The sequence below is a fragment of the Mastacembelus armatus genome, chromosome 15, assembly GCF_900324485.2.
Source record: "Mastacembelus armatus chromosome 15, fMasArm1.2, whole genome shotgun sequence".
Classification (NCBI taxonomy): Eukaryota; Metazoa; Chordata; class Actinopteri; order Synbranchiformes; family Mastacembelidae; genus Mastacembelus; species Mastacembelus armatus.
Genome location: NC_046647.1, coordinates 4,871,991 through 4,888,463, shown reverse-complemented (window position 1 = coordinate 4,888,463; position 16,473 = coordinate 4,871,991). Strand labels below are relative to the sequence as shown.

General features: G+C 41.1%; 3 protein-coding genes across 14 annotated transcripts in view; 1 reads left to right on the top strand and 2 right to left on the bottom strand.

The window, feature by feature from the left end:
* Window positions 1-1,828, bottom strand: part of LOC113132140 (isoaspartyl peptidase/L-asparaginase-like) — a 42,708-nt gene extending 40,880 nt beyond the window's left edge. For all 4 annotated transcript variants that reach the window (XM_026310034.1, XM_026310032.1, XM_026310029.1 and 1 more), the window contains exon 1: window positions 1,744-1,828. The gene's annotated coding sequence lies outside the window, so the exon portion shown is untranslated. The remainder of the gene's footprint in view (window positions 1-1,743) is intronic.
* The window catches only part of asrgl1 (asparaginase and isoaspartyl peptidase 1), an 8,896-nt gene extending 6,158 nt beyond the window's left edge, over window positions 1-2,738 (bottom strand). For 2 of the 9 annotated variants that reach the window (XM_026310039.1, XM_026310040.1), the window contains exon 1: window positions 1,614-1,793. Coding sequence is in view for 2 of the 9 variants with exons in the window: in XM_026310037.1 (XP_026165822.1) it covers window positions 2,680-2,701 (22 nt within the window). In the remaining 7 variants the exon portion in view is untranslated. Of the gene's footprint in view, window positions 59-124; window positions 268-1,613; window positions 1,795-2,679 lie in introns of those variants that run through there. The other 7 variants (XM_026310042.1, XM_026310043.1, XM_026310037.1 and 4 more) reach the window with 7 other exon arrangements.
* Window positions 2,739-4,627: 1,889 nt separating this feature from the next.
* Window positions 4,628-16,473, top strand: part of rims1a (regulating synaptic membrane exocytosis 1a) — a 93,317-nt gene continuing 81,471 nt past the window's right edge. The window contains exons 1-2 of the mRNA XM_026310024.1: window positions 4,628-5,049; window positions 8,545-8,619. Coding sequence (XP_026165809.1) covers window positions 4,889-5,049; window positions 8,545-8,619 — 236 coding nt within the window. The 5' untranslated portion in view covers window positions 4,628-4,888. The remainder of the gene's footprint in view (window positions 5,050-8,544; window positions 8,620-16,473) is intronic.

Genomic DNA, 16,473 nt, shown 5'->3' with positions numbered 1-16,473 from the left:
GGTTCTTCTTGACCCTGAAAATAGTTCTTCATGAAGGCTTTATGGGCCACACACACACACGCACACGCACACACACCCTCACACACATACACATTTTGTGAGCTATGTAAGTTGTAGGACCCACATTCCTGACTTGGTTTCACTTCACATCTGGCTTGAATAGGCTGATTAGGTGAACAAACGAAGTGAGCTCAGGTGAGGGTTGTTAGGATCTAATGGTAAACCCGTGTGACCTCTGATTCACCAACTGGGTACAGAGTGTTCTCCCTGGAAGACATTTGATGTGTTGCTTAATTTCCTGGGAACAAAAGCAAGGGCAGCCTGGTAGATTGAAGACAGGTTATGTCTGAACCCTCCATCCATGTTAAGGGAGGGTTTTCCCACTTCAACACTTTTATATAGCAATTGTAATGGAAATTAAACATGTGTGTATATGTATATATATATATACACACACACACACATATATATATATATACACACACACACACACACATACATATATACACACAGACATATATACACACTCACACACATACATATATATATACACATATATATATATACATACATACATACACAAGATCGATAGAGACCGGGATCTACCACACCAGGCAGGACCCCAGGTGCAGGCTGTGCAAAGATGCCCCTGAGACAATCCAGCACATAATAGCAGGTTGTAAGATGCTAGCAGGCAGAGTGTACATAGAACGCCATAACCAAGTGGCCGGCATAGTGTACAGGAGCATCTGTGCCGAGTATGGGCTGGAGGTCCCAAGGTGAAAATGGGACACACCTCCAAAGGTGTCGGAGAATGACCAAGCTAAGATCCTGTGGGACTTCCAGATACAGACCGACAAACAGGTGATGGCTAACCAACCGGACATAGTAGTGGTGGACAAACAGCAGAAGAAAGCCGTAGTGGTAGATGTAGCAATCCCAAGTGACAGCAACATCAGAAAGAAGGAACATGAGAAGCTGGAGAAATACCAAGGGCTGAAAGAAGAGCTAGAAAAGATGTGGAAGGTGAAGGCAACAGTGGTCCCCATGGTAATCGGCACCCTCGGGGCTGTGACCCCCAAACTGGGAGAGTGGCTCCAACAGATCCCAGGAACAACATCAGAGATCATCAGAGGACCCGAGATTGAGGAAGACACACCACCCATAGGGGGTGAGACAGGAATTTTTATATGTGTGTGTGTGTATATATATAGCTAAGAAACACACAACAGCTGTGTCTCAATTCAGATGCCACACCGCCGAAAGGCACAGCTTTCATACATGTCCCGCTAAGTCGAAATGAGACAGTTTATTCTATGGAGGACTTCGTTTTTGGATTTGGATTGTCTTAGGGATATTTGCTTCTTTCTAAGAGCTAAAAAGTCACACAGTTCCTGCAGCTTTATTCTATAAGCCCTGTAGCAGAGGACTCAGTCAGTACACACACTGTCAAACGTCAATAAAGTTTTTGCCAACTAAAAACAATGATGAGATCTAAAAACATGTTAATAGCAACATAACATTATGTTTCCATGTAAGTCTGAACCCAAAATACATAACTTTTAAGCTCGCTAGCTTAGTTGAGTTGAAAAGAGCATCGAAACAAATCTTACCAGCACCGGTGTCGTGCCAAAGTAGTTATGGAAAAAGAAGAACTATGTTCAATACGATGACTAAAGAATCCAAGTGTTACTGTTTTTTCGTTAGCTTAGCTAAAATTCAAGCCTAACAACCCAGGTCCACCTTCACTCTGAATGCATAATTACCGGCATTAACCAACTTTTACCGGGAATCCGCTACGATGCTATATGTGTGTCCGTTGTGTGTTTCATTAATTAAAGCCCCCCGCTACAACAAGTAAAAAGGAACTATTGTACACAAGGGGTTTACGCCAATCTCAAAATAAGCAACACGTAATAGCAATAGCAAAACACAAAGCAAATATTTCCCAAAATAAAATGACACTGAGGTTTTGAGAATGTTCACCAAAATAAAGATAATAAATAAAATAAATCAGCTCCGCATACAATGCGACAGGATTTGAAAAAAATAAAAACAAATAAATAGATAAAGAAAAAAAAACAGAAAGACTTTACGAACATATAGACTTGAATGCATGCTGTATTTTATTTTTGGACTGTCCGCGAACTACTGCTTAGTGTGACATCATATTGTGATTTTAATACAATGACATGCATTTATATAGATGTCACAAACCACCAGGACCACAGATAGCACGGCACGGACCTCAAATCCTTGAGGGAGACCAGACACCTGGTTGGCACGGACCAGACAGGACACACTGCTGCCACTCAGACCGCAGAACAGCGCCCCTAGAGCTGGTCTAGACCACAGTTTTGGCTACAACCCCCTCTCGAACCAGAATATATATTAAAATGTTGATAAAGAGTAAGACATAAAAAAATAAACAGGTAAACAGTTTTCCACATTCACACACTGATTAATGCTCGCACTGCAGAGTCCTGGGCACGGATCCTTGTAAAATTTGGTTTCAGTGTTCGTTTCTCAAAATCCTCAGTGCACCATGAGTCCCTGACCATTGTTTTAATCAACAACATGTCGACAACACAAGTCGCCAAAACTATACGCCTGCACACAAGCTATACTAACCCCGTAGCAAATAAAAGAAAGAAAATAGCAGCGGCATTTCTGCCTTACCAAAATATCGCCGCGGAGTCATAAAGCCAGACAAAGCAACAGCACTTCCGGGATCTGACAATGACTCTTTCGATATAAAATGCAACTAGTAGTTTCATAAAAATATCAAATATCAATATCAAATATTATTATGCAAATAGTCAGGAAAGCCCCAAATATTTGAATATAATTTAAGTCAGAATAATAATATCATAATATCAATATTATTATTGTTGTTGCTTAAAGCATCCAAATACAGTCAAGTACAAACTTAAAGGGTAGGGTAATCAAACCAAGCAACCACAGATAGAGACTAATTTGTACATTTACATTGCCTGAGTGGGTGTAAGATGGTCTGCTTTTGGATGAACTGACCATGGTGCTGAAATACAGAGCTTTAAGGGCTGGCTTTAGACTCTGTGAACCTATAGTGATACTGTTTGGCCTGGACTCAACTTGTTTAAAGCACAGAGTTTGGTGACTTGTAGACTCCTATGGGGTTTCCACAAAAAAACATAAGGTCTCAGCTGTATGACAATTTTTAAATTTCTAAACCAAATCATAGCTAGACATGAACTATTTCAGGCACCATTAGAAATCAAGCTTTGCCATCTCTTCAGTAATAATTTAATGAAATCATCTTATGTCCTAATTTACTGTTACACAATAAATGTGTCTTTTATGAATTATGTACACCTTGCCAGTTCTCATGTATTGGAACAATAATGCTCAGTCAGACAGGTAAAGTCTGACTTCTGCCCTCTTTAGATCCCTTTAGATTGTTTTTCAGCAGGATAAAGTGTGTGTGCGTGTATACACACGTGTGGTGAGAGCTGCGAACATTGGAAGGATGGGTAAGAAGGAAAGACAGAAGGACGTAATGGAGAGAGAGTGAGGGAGGATACAGAAAAAAGGGGAATGCACGTCATTCTAACACGTAGTGATTGGTGGGAAAGGGGAGGAGGAGGAGGAGAAGAGTGCTTACACTCTTACTCTTAAGGGTTTCATGCAGTACTAGAAAATGTTTTTTTTAGAATTTCATACATTATTTCTTGAACTTTTAGTTTGGTCCACTACATGTGCACTATAAACTGATATTTTGACTGACATCTATATATATCTATGTATCTATATATATGCATCTTGCCTGTAAGAGGCCGATATTTTTACTTGCAAATTTGTTGTATCACGTTTGTCCATGACCTCTTGTATAATATATAATATATAATATATAATATAATTTCCTGATGTCTCTTTCCGCTGATGTCTCTTTCCGCAGAACTCTGGGGGGACACCATGAAGGTGCTCTTAATTTGAACATTTTTTTCATGTAGGGCAACATAGATGTAACACCACTGTTATCAAGACTGAATTAAAAATAACACTGAAACAGGGAAGGCTTTGTTTCAGAGTGATCCCAGGTGTGAGCGGTTTAATACGAGGTGTTCGTATAAAGCCTAGCGCAACCACGAGGAACCCTTTATTTCCTGTGAGTCCTATAGTCTGGCGTGAGCGCGCATCTTAACGGTGAGTGGAGCCCCCCATTCTCAAATGAGGGCTGCGCGCTCCCGCCACAAGAGAAGTGAGCGCGCTTTAGGGGCTGCGGTCCCATTGACGGTTCCGTCTCCCTGACAGCAGCATCAGCATCAGCGGCGGTGTTGGAAAAACAAGAAGTCACCGCCTCAGCCCGCAGCCACACGGACGACCCACAGGAGCAAGCGGCGACTTGAGCCGCCTTCAGCCCCCCCACCCCCGCCTCCTCCCTGCCTGGCCTGAAGGAAGCGAGCGAGATTCCTCTCCCGTGTGCCGTCGTCCCACACCGAGCGCTGGAGATATGGGCTCCCCGTAAAACCAAGGTGGTGGAGGGGAGAGGCGGGCGTGCGGGCGGTGGGAGGGGGGTGGGGGGAGAAGACAGTGGAGCAGCAAGAGGGAGAAGGAGAGGCTGAAAACGGCAACCGGGAACAGAAGCGCTACCACCACCGTCATCACCGCTGCTACTACCACTACCACACCGATAACGCTGCCGCCGCCGCCGCCGCCGCCCTGGGTGCCCCCTGCCACCGCGATGGGAACTCCGCATCAGTCGCTCCAACCGCAGCTTTCTATGTGGGCCATGTCGTGATCCGTGGGCTCCGCCAACGGGTTTTCTATCCGTGATCCCGACCGAGGCGACGAGGAGCCGGAGGAGGAAGAGGAGGGGGGAGGGAAGGTGGTGGCGGTGGTGGGGAAGATGTTCGCCTCGTTGGGCCCTAGGGGCGGCCCGCGCCCACCCGTCGCCCCAGCCATCCCGGAGCCGGACCTTAGCCATCTGACGGAGGAGGAGAGGAAGATCATCATGGCTGTGCTGGCTCGGCAACGGGAAGAGGAGGCGAAGGAGGAGGCCATGTTAAAGTAAGAGAGAGCCAGAAGAGAAACATAGTGTGTGTGTGTGTGTGTGAGTGTGTGTGTGTTTCTGTGTGTGTGTGTGTGAGAGAGAGAGAGAGTGAGTGAGTGAGAGAGAGAGAGAGATACTGGGCCTGGGTTCATCCAGTGTTTTCCCTTATGGATCAAATCTTTCAGCATCAGGACCTGCACTCCACTGTATCTGACCTTGTGTGTGTTTGTTTGTGTATATGTGCATCCTGCAGATCCCTCCACACAGAACTCTTACAGGCCCATAAAGGCTTCAGCTCTTTGCAAGAAAAAACATGGACAGGCCAGTTCAGACCAGGTTCGCGTCCAGTTTGCAGATTCTCGCTGCTCAGGGAGAATCAGTGAGTGCATGGTGGGTCAGGTGTAACTTGCTCAGCAGAGAAGAAGAGGATCGTGGGAGGGTGAAGGTGTATCACAGTATCACTCTGCACTCAGGTGAAAAACAAGAACTAATTTTTCACCTGTACTTGTGCCCCTCATGCAGTATAATCACTAAAATTTACACTGGAGCAGAGTGAGGTGGAGAGTATGTACACATTACTGAAACATTTCATTGGCAGATGCAGCAGGAAATTGCAGAAGGCTCACTGAAGCCTGGCACTGAGAATAGTAAAAGTAAAACCCTCCCTGTTGGCTTTTATTTGTGCAGCATCCATCTCAACAGCTGCTGTTCTCAGCTCTGGGGTGCGGTTGAGCCTTTCCCAGCCGTATGCACTATGTAGGCCAGTGCTCTTGTAACAGACATCATACAGGCTGTTATAGAACCAGTAGGCCTATAATTGGGAGCAAAAGGTGCACGTGTAATGTCATTTTCAAGCACAACACATGCATAGAGAAAAGTCTTGTCCAGATTTATTTGTCACCGCGATGCGTGTGGAAATGAACCCACGTCTACCTCCGTTCCTACAAGGGCCACAAACTGAATCCAGTTGAAGCAATGCCTTTTCCATGTTTCTGCCTGGTCTGCACGGAGCTGCATGCACAAATGGGCAGATAGAACAAGCAGCCCACCTAAGTAAGGCACTCCTTAAGCTTTACATGCCCATTCTATTTTAAGCCCTCTGTGTGTACTGATAGTCCAGCACTGGAACGGAAGATCGATTCATTGCATCTAAAGAAGGAAATGTCCAATATATATCTCCAGCTCTAAGTGGCTATGCATCATTTTCAGTAATGTATTAGAAGCCGTGGATTCAGTCATGTTACTGTAAATAAGACAGTCTGTCAGCACATACATATCTTAATCTATATTAGCTTCAGGACTGTTTCCTCTTGTCACTGTTTGGGTGGAGATTGCCATAGCAAAACGGTTGTGTGTGCGTGTGTGTCTTTAAGATTGGGTCTGCACTGAAAAGCTGCACTGGTTGACTAATACATGCATGGTGAGTGTACTAGCAGTAGGGTAGTGTGGGTTGTAATGCAGAGAGGCTGAGAATTCACTCCTCTTATATGAGCGGTTAAAGATATACTCACTGTTAGTTTTATTTCTGTTAAAGTATATAGAATCACTGTATATGTGTGCATAACTCCCTCTAGGTACATAACCATAGCAACAATGAGGTAATGGTAAATAGTGTGATTAAATAACAACGTCTTGTCAGTTATTCTCATATTATCAGATGATCTGCTATATGAGAATGAATTTTATTTACAGCATCTTTAAAAATCTAGATAGGCTACCAATTCCATATTATAAATGGATGGAAAGAATAGAAATATATGACAGTGTAGCCCTTATAATAAAGCATTGGTGAGCATTCCTATAACCATGAAACTGCACAGTTCAGATGTGAGACAATCACCACATATACTCAAAGCACAGTATGTGCATGTTGATATAATCAGAAAACATGGTCAAAATTATTGGCTGTTTAGACAGTAGGAGAGCCCTCCTGTCTGCACTGAACTGATGAAACCAGAAACTCAGTGCATGTAATTTCTTGCATTGCATTGCAAGCACTTCATGTCTGTGTTCATAAAAATGTAGTAGAGGATCTAAATGTGAAGTTGACAGTTGAATTGTGTGTATGCTCAGATTCATAACTTGTTTTTGTGTCACAGAGAGCCCTCACCTTATTGACAGAAATACCGGTACATGTAAAACTAGTCTAGGTCATAAAATGAATGTGGAAGATACACATGCAGATACAGAATATCTAAGTAGATGAAAAGTGTGTCGTAGGTGTGAGGTGTTTGTGCATATTCTTACATTTGTTTTTTTCTGCACTAGTGAGATGTGCTATATGTAGATTCCTTGTACTTTAGCCTAATGTTTAAAAAACGTAGCTGTGTTGTTGTACTTCTAATCAAATCGAGCTGCACTTTACCTGCATGAAATAACACTGAACTAGATGTTCACTGTCATGGGTTACACATCTCATACAAGATTGAAAATTCATTTTCATGACACTGAAGGGCATGTGAACATATCCAAAAAGCTGAAACTGTGTGCCATGCATTTGAAAATGACCAGCAAAAAGTGTACATGATTTTCATGAGGTCAAGCCTACAAACACAGTGTTATGCGTCTTTAATTTTCATTTGAAAACCAGTGAGAAACAAATGAAACAGTAGAAATGGTAAGGTCCTTTTGCAAAAAATGCAGTATCCTTTACCACTGTAATTCGAGCATGTCAAATACAGCTCAATCACACCTGTATAATGTTCACTACCGGGCTTTGGTACCCATCCCTAACTTGTAAGCTGCAACTATAAATAACATTATAGTTCCAAAGTAGCCTGAAGTTATTTGCATTTTCTGTGTGAAAGTAACACAGTGGAATCCATTTGGCCATATCCACTGAGGTGTGGCAGGATGGCAGTTTGATTAACACAAGTGGCAGTGTCACGCTTATTCCACGACCACAGCACTAGGCTCCCCGTGTTAATTGGCTCAATATGCTCAGCCTTTGGCTGATGCTGAGTATTTTAAAAATGGCAAAAATTAGCTGACTGATTAATTGGTAGATGTTTGGCAGAGGGTCAGTCTTCATGAACAACATAATCATATCACTATGTCTAAACTGAAAAGTGTCTCAGAGTGAGAGGGGTACCCACAGTATTGACGATTTAAAGACGTGTGGCAAGCGTGGGTGTTGGTGAATCTCTCTCTGATCAGAATTCTCTTTCAGTGTATTAAGGACTGAAATAATTTGAGTAAATAAGCATGAGGTTTTAAAATGTTATGATAACAAATATTGACACTTGAAAGCTAACTACAGTCCACAGTTATAGTTCTGCTATTTGTATTTTAACTCACAGGAGAAAAGTTCAGGCAAGTCTTATGACACAGGAATGATGTATGAATTTTGATGACTTGGAGCCAAGTAAAGTAACAGGTAAAGTCTTACTTCTGTTAGTCTGTCCATTGAAAATAGGGCAATTGAAAGTATGTAAATAAGCCAAATACAGAAATATAAGAAACAGTAGTAAGAGCGTGATGTTGCACTGACAGGGGTTTCCTCTTTGTTTCAGAGAAGAGAAGCCTATCCAAGCAAGAACGGTGAACCTGGTTGGGCAGAAGAAACCTCCGCAGCAAAACGACGTCCGGTGAGTGGCAACAAGTTGTCAATCAACCGCCAACTCAATGTGGAGTTTAAAAGGGGTTGAAAATTAGCTTAACGTGTGCAGATATGTGCTTTAACGTAATCTCACCAAAGTGCTGGCAGTCTGTTCTTTTGCCTCATATTCATGTTTTGTTGTGAAATCTATTTTACACATGGGATGAGGCAAGGGTATAAACCAAACTCACATTCTGGCGACTATCTTTTGCAAGTGTAACTCAAGCCATCATTATGTAATCTATGATACTCTATGTGGAATGGCACTGCACAGACATCTTGTTTGTATATTGGATTGTACATTTGTATATTTAGGGAATATCTCACAGTTGGTGTATCTGAAAAAAAAAGATATATTCTAGGAAGCCACACTTTTTTACTTTATATCTTGTTAAGACAGATGCGTTTGTCATCTGCCAGTGTGCAATAACGATGGACATAATCAGTGTGATAATCCAGATCCTGTTGAGTCATTAGAGACTAGCAGGTGTTGTGGTTCTCCTCTGTAGAATTGCTGGCTTAGGCTGGATTCAGAAGATCTTTGTCTCTTACAGTTTGCTCACCCCTCCTGCTGAGCTGACTTCCATCATATTTGTGTGTGTGGCATGTTTCACATCTCAATTTTATCTGGAACGTCACATGAGCTTTGGGAAACAGAAACGATACAGACATTGTGATTTATAATTGGAAGGGCACACATTATTATTTGTCCAAGAAATTCTGAAAAAAAGTGTATTGTATTTAATAGAGTCTAAGTCTTTACTGTCAAATGTTGTGTCATTTGTGGAGCAGTTTATACACTGATGTATAGATTCCTGTGTTTTGTACTTCACTCTCCATTTCCTCAGAGATCAGTATGGTCAAGACAACATGAAACGAGTGAGTGGCAGTGAGTGGTTTGCTCTCTGTCAAAGAGAAAGTCATTTGCCAGATTCCATACTAGTTGACTGCTGAAGGCAAAATTGTGATTTGTGATATTGGGCTATATACAGGATGTGCTATTGGGTTAACATTGCTGACATTGCAACCTGATAAACATATTCAGCATTTACTAATATCAGTGTATAGACTGTATCAGTGTTATAATGGAGCGCACTGGTCATTCCTGTGCTTATTTCAGTAAGTAAAAAAACATAGCTCTGGGAATCCCTCAATGGCAGACATCAACTGTTCATTGTGTATCAAAGCATAATGTTTATTCTCAGAATTATTGGATCGTCTACAGGAAATTAAGTGGGCAGGGAAACCTGGCTGTTGATAGTTACTGCCAAATGCTTGTCAGGTTGATCGGCTCAGGAGAGACAAAGCAGACTTCTGGTGAGCCATTGGTTGAGCTGCTGGCAATCTGAAATCACTGTAAGAGAATATGGTTTGTTTTTAGCTTGACCAGTGTATTCTTTGAATTCATCTCTTGAGAACTTGTAATAAGCCCAGGAGTTCTGGATGTTTCTTGATTGAACTGGAATTTTCTTTTTTGTTTTAAACTTTTATGTTGTGGGAGTGTCAGATAAATTGAGTAGCACAACTGTCAAACTCTCTATCAGTAATAACTTTTACAAATGATATGTAATGTAGTGTTGTGGTAATGTTTATAATAAATCAATGAATTAAGTTGTTTAAAATTTTTCTCGGCCTCACTTATATTTTGGTCCTCACTCCACCCTTGTGATTCCCTCTACAACATGAATGTACTGCAGTGTAAGGATGTTTACACATCACGTAACTCTTTGTGATTGGCCAGGTGTCTCCTGATAGCAGGGTACCATGGCGATAGCTCAGCAGCCCCGTAGTAACCTCTGTGAGTCCTGGGACTGGCAGGAAGTCATTTCCTCATTTCCTTTAGGGATTGGCTGTTATCCTGGTCTTCCCATGAATCTCTGCTCCAGTGGGGATGGGAGAGGTATGCTTGGAGACTGGAAAAGACATAGGCTGAGCCTCATATATTTTTAATTGTTTATAGCAGGATTTATCATGCAGTACAAAATGATGGAAATTTTAAAACTTAATAGTATCACCCAGACATGGACTTAATAAACTTTATGCATTGTGCACTTTTCAAACCAAGTGCTTTTTAACAACATGCAGCATGGATTACCAGCATGGACTTGATCTTAGGCTAGTCATCTTATCCATTCCACCCATTTATTTTCTTCACCTTTGTGTTACTGTATCTATTCAAGTAATCTTTTAATCAGTGTCCAGTTTATTGGAAGGTGGGTCTTAGTTATTATTTTTTTTGCAACTAACCAACTGCTAACAGTGGTGTAGATTGCTGTAGATTTGCATATAGACAGTAGGGACAGAATTGTGCCTTTGAAGTTCTATCAGATTATTCTATTGTGTTTTCCATGATGCTACATCTTCAAGATGACCAGTTTAGGCATGCTAGCGTTTGATTTGCTAAATGGGAGGGGACGCATGTTGCAATTGTTGGATTGTCTGCTTGGAAGAGTTATGCAAATTGTCACACCCCCAGATTCCGCCATGAAAAAAGTGGTTGCAGACATTAGGAAGAATATATTCACACATTCCATACAATGAGGGGTTTTTACCAAAACTTCTAGTATGCTCATGTTTGGTTTTAACTTCTGCTAACTTTTGTTTTACCAAAATATTGGGTAGATAATGAATAAATGGATGAAAGTCAGAGTTGGCTACTTATCCTATATCACCTACGGTCTTTCAAGATAACTGTTCTGCATTCCACACTGTTAGTTTGTGTCTAAAGTAATCCAGTAATGGAGTCAGATTAGACAAACCACTAGTCTTTCAGACTTTTTTGTTGGGTTTGAAAGGGAAGTCATTCATAGACAGAAACTGGACAGGGGTATGGGCAATTGCAGTACTGACCTGTCCTCGGTTTTAAATCACACAAATAGTTAGTATATGTTATAATAAGTCAGTGAATGCAGCGTTTCTTCATACAACTTTGTACAAAGAGCAAAACATATGAGATCATAAGATCTGTCCATAGCCGCCATTAGACAAATTTATAAACATTTTGGTTTTTTTTTTAAATGTCAAGGTTGAAACGATATAAATGTGCAGCTTAAGACAAAAACAAACAAAAAACAAAAATAAACAAAAACAAAAAAGGCAAGTTTATTTATATATCACAATTAATACACAGAGTAATTCAAAGTGCTTTACAGAAATAAAAGACAAGTTAAAAGTACATAGGCAAGAATTAAAATAAGAAACAGCAGACTGATAGGACGATTATTCCAGATTTTAGCTGCATATAACTGAAATGCTGCTTCTCCATGTTTAGTCCTGACTCTGGGCTCGAGCAGAAGGCCTGTCCCTGATGTTCTCAGAGTCCGAGATGGTTCATATGGCATCAGCATGTCAGAGATGTAATGTGGTGCTGAGCCATGAAGAGACTTATACACAAGCAGTGCTGTCTTAAAGTCTATTCTCTGAGAGACAGGAAGCCAGTGCAGAGATCTGAGAACAGGAGTAATGTGGTTGTACTTCCTGGTTCTAGTCAGGACCCGAGCAGCAGCGTTCTGAATGTACTGTAGCTGCCTTACAGCTCGTTTTGAGAGCCCCGTGAACAGGCCGTTACAGTAATCTAACCTGCTAGAGATAAAAGCATGGATGAGTTTCTGGAAATGTTTTTGAGATGGTAAAATGCTGATGATGTTATCGAATTAATGTGGCTGTTAAAATTCAAGTCTGAGTCCATGATTAGCCCTAGATTTCTAACTTGATTTTTAAATTTTAGAGAAAGAGACTCGAGGTGACTGCTGACACTTTCTTTGTTTCTGAGGCCCAAAGATGATTATTTCAGTCTTGTCACTGTTTATTTGGAGAGAGTTGTTTTGCATCCACAGAGTGATCTGTTCAATACAGTGACACAGTGAATCCACTGGTCCATATTCACCTGCTGTGAGTAAAATGTAAATCTGAGTGTCATCTGCATAGTTATGGTAGGACACATTATTGTACAAAGTGGGGCATCCCCCTCCCAGACCAGCTCTGTATATGTGGGTATATGGCAGTATGTGAATATGCACTACATGTGTGAATTTGTTTGCGCGGAGGAATATTTGGGTATCTGCTTGTGTATACATGCTGTGTGTGTCCGTGTGTATACATACTGTGTTTATGTGTGTTTGTGCAGCCTAGCTGTGTATGGCGTTGCCAGGCCATATGGAGCACTGTCTGGGGAGCACACTACCCACTTAGCTCTGCTGTTGGCTCTGGTGTTCTCTCCATCTGTCCCTTCTCTCTCTCTTTCTCTGTCATCCGGCTCTTCATCCCACTCTCTCTCTCTCTTTCTCCTTTAGCTTTTGTTCAGTCTTTTATTTCTTGAAGCTTGGTTTTCTTCGTTGTGTCCTATCTCTAAGTCTGTCTCCTTCTCTTTATTTTAGTCTTCTTCACTTCTTGCTATATCTAGTCTTAAATGTAATCCAAAAATAGTCTTCCTTAGGCTTTTGTCTAATTAAATGTGTGTGTGTGTTTATATGTTGGTGTGTGCACTTTTAAGTGAGTGTGTGGCTGAGCTGAATGTCTTTTCAGCACCCTTCTTCTTGTACTTTCTTTCTTTTCTGTGCTAAATGCTGTCATTCTGCAGCTACTGCGCGTTTGAACATCCGCCCAGCTGAGAATGGTGATGAGGCACAGAGCGTGAGCAACACCACAGAGCTTGTGAACGGCCTCCTGGGCCCCAGACCAGTTGATCTTTAAATGTAGAAAATATTTTGAGTTTTTCCGTATTGGTTGTTGGACACTATCAAGTGCAAATTAATCATTTAAAATCTAGCACTGTAGGTTGTATTATTAGAGTTACAGACAAGGAATGAACTGGAGATGATTAAAAGAAAAATGCAAAAATAAAGAGATTGACTCTAACAAGTACTACATGTATAAATGCAGTCCGCAGTTATGAACTCCGTTAGCTGTTAGTGCTACATGTAACAGAGCGAGAAGCTAGCGACTGTGCAGGTGAGACACTTCAGAAAGCCCTTTTTTGGCATTTGGGCTCTTTTTTTGAAAAAAAAAACAAACAAAAAAAAAACATACCCTGTGCATGTCACCCAGTGGAGCAGTGTGGCTCACTGGTGTGTTGTAGCTCAAGTGAAGAGAGCAACGTCAGTTCACAAATGCAGTTAAGGCTAAATGGGTTGATTTTGTTGATATTTTGAAAATGTGACAAAGCTTAGATCTACTAAACATGTAAAACCCAAGCAAAAATAGAATGGAGTCTGTAAATCAGATTTGGGCAAGTGATATTCTTTTGCTTCATTTGCTCTTTGGTTGAATGTGGCAGATAAGATTATCGATTTGTCCAAAGATGAGTATAACATAGGTGTGAACTACAAGTCACAAGTATTTTTTAATATGTGCACATCAACAAAATGTGTGGTAGCTTTGTTTTTCTTTCAGTTTGTGCCTTGTGGCTTTGCCAAACGTGCCTCACACTTGGAGCAAAAATAGTTTGATGTGAGAATACAGTACTTCTTTGGGCTAGCAGAACCCTGTTGGTGTTATGTGGTACTACTAGAGACACTTAACCTGATCATAAGATAAGAATCATTTCAAGGCTTTGGAAGACACATAAGAGTGGTGAAAAACAGAGAATGAGAGCGGATAAAGGATAAAGAGTGACTGGGTGGAAAATCTGTCGGGGAAGTATATGGATGAAAAAAGGAGGAAGCAGGAGGTAAGAGTAGAGGAGGAAATGAGATGGAAATAGAAAAGTATGGGACAGAGTTTATTTAGTGACACATACAGTACTGAACAATAATGCTCTTGTGCAAAAGCTGTTAGTTTTGGCATGAACCAGCTCCGTTGGCATTTCCCAAAACTTGTATATTTTATAAATCTTCTAGTTACGGTTCTTTAAATAATAGACTCTCATAATGGACTGTTAATCCAACTTGTCTCTCATCTCCAATCAGTTGTACATACCTTCAAAACTAGAAGGGAATAAGCGAGAGTGTGATGTAGTTTAAGAAAAGTATGGGAGGATAGAAGGAGGGATGGAGGGAGTGGGGGAGGTGAGAGTACACCCGAGTGTCTCAGCATGGTGAGTTCTCTGACGGAAGTGAGGGAGCGGAAGGGATGGAGGAGGAACAACAGAGCTTGGCACAGACAGAGAAAACGACAGAGTGAGAGATTCTGCGTGTCCCTGCTGCCATATGGTGAGCAGCCAGGCCACAGCACAGCACATGTATGCACTAATGGAGAAGCAGGCAAAGAACAAGACTTATGTTGTACACAAAAACTGCATCAGATCCTGTTTTTAATGATATGTAACTTTCTATTTTATGAGAAAGAAACATTTTGGCTCTGGCTCTCATTTTTTACCTGTTGTGCACATACAGTATAACGGCTTCAATTTTATTATTTATATCACATATATAAAGTCAAGTCAAAAACCTGTCTAATAATTGTGGCATATTTAATTTTTGCAGCAAAAGCAAATTCATGTTGAGTTCACCCACAAAGACTGGGTGTCCTAATTGATTTTGTGCATATTGTGTATTTTTAATTAAAATACTGTTGAGAAATGCTGAATGAATTCAGTTACATTTTGGCAGACTTGAAGCAATTCCACTCACCTATGGCATCTTAAAAGACCATTTTTATGAGGTTCATGTTATTTCGATGCACCCTCACACAATGTATATGGCCAGTTTCATAAACTCCAGATTTCCATCAGCCTGCAAAGGTGATAAACTTTTTTTTTTCCCTGTAGATAATAAGGTGTTAAAGTGAGTGTAGGAGGATCTCCTTTGCATGCGAACAAATTCTTTCTGTATGCAGACATGCACGCACACGCACACGCACACACACACACACACACACACACACACACCCACGCACACACACACACACACACACACATCCACACATTCAGACACACAGTTATACACAGTTGCTGCGAACTGGAAAACTGGAAGCCCATATCTAATTCTGGCATTCATTTTACCTTCTATTCAATTTCACAAATAGCATGAGAGGGAGGAAACTTTTTAATACTTGTCTATTATAGGACACCGAATGAGTTCTTATCAATCTTGTAGATGAGTCCGCTATAGAGTGTATGTGTTTGTGTGTCTGTGCATGTGCATGTGTGTATGTGTGAGGACAAGATTAAAGACTGAAGTCAGAGGAAGTTGAGCGGAGGAAGAAAGGATGCTTAAAGCAAGACAGATTTAAAAAAGTGTGGGACAGAATGAAATGTTGACTTGATGGTCTTTAGTTCAACATCCCACAACAGAACTTATAAGGAACTAAGTTAAAGTGTTGGAGAGCAAATGAAAATGAGGCAGAGAAAGTTGGAGAGCCTAATTTCTAAATGGCTTTGAGGTAATTTTCTCTGACACGGACTCATTGTTATTTGATTCATGTCTGCCTGCTTTTTGAATATTGATCCAGGAACCAGAGGGATGACTCATACTCGGCTATAGAAGCCTGAGTCACTACAGTTAAGGAGTCAGTGCTGGCTCAAAATCCCAACCTGATGCCACCCTGCGTTAGAAACGTCCAGGAATGGAGAGGGCAGTGCCAGTTAGCAGCAGTTGTGATACTCAAGGACTGAAGGACTCAGCTTTATCTTATTATTTTATCTGCTTTCTTTTTTGGAAACGCCTTCTGTATATAGGAGGAGTCTTTAACTTTTTAACTGAAATTTAAAGTGAAAGTTTGAGGATCCAGGATCTGCAAAAGAGAAAGATCCAAAACATTTTGGGAAGCAAATTAAAAGGAAGCTTTTTTCCTGCAGAACTAGCTTGGAGAGTTAGTGAGTTCAATGTCGGTACATGAACACTGCAAAGAATAAGGCTGCTGTGATCCTATATTTTTCTTAATGTTAACAAATACCTTGAATTAA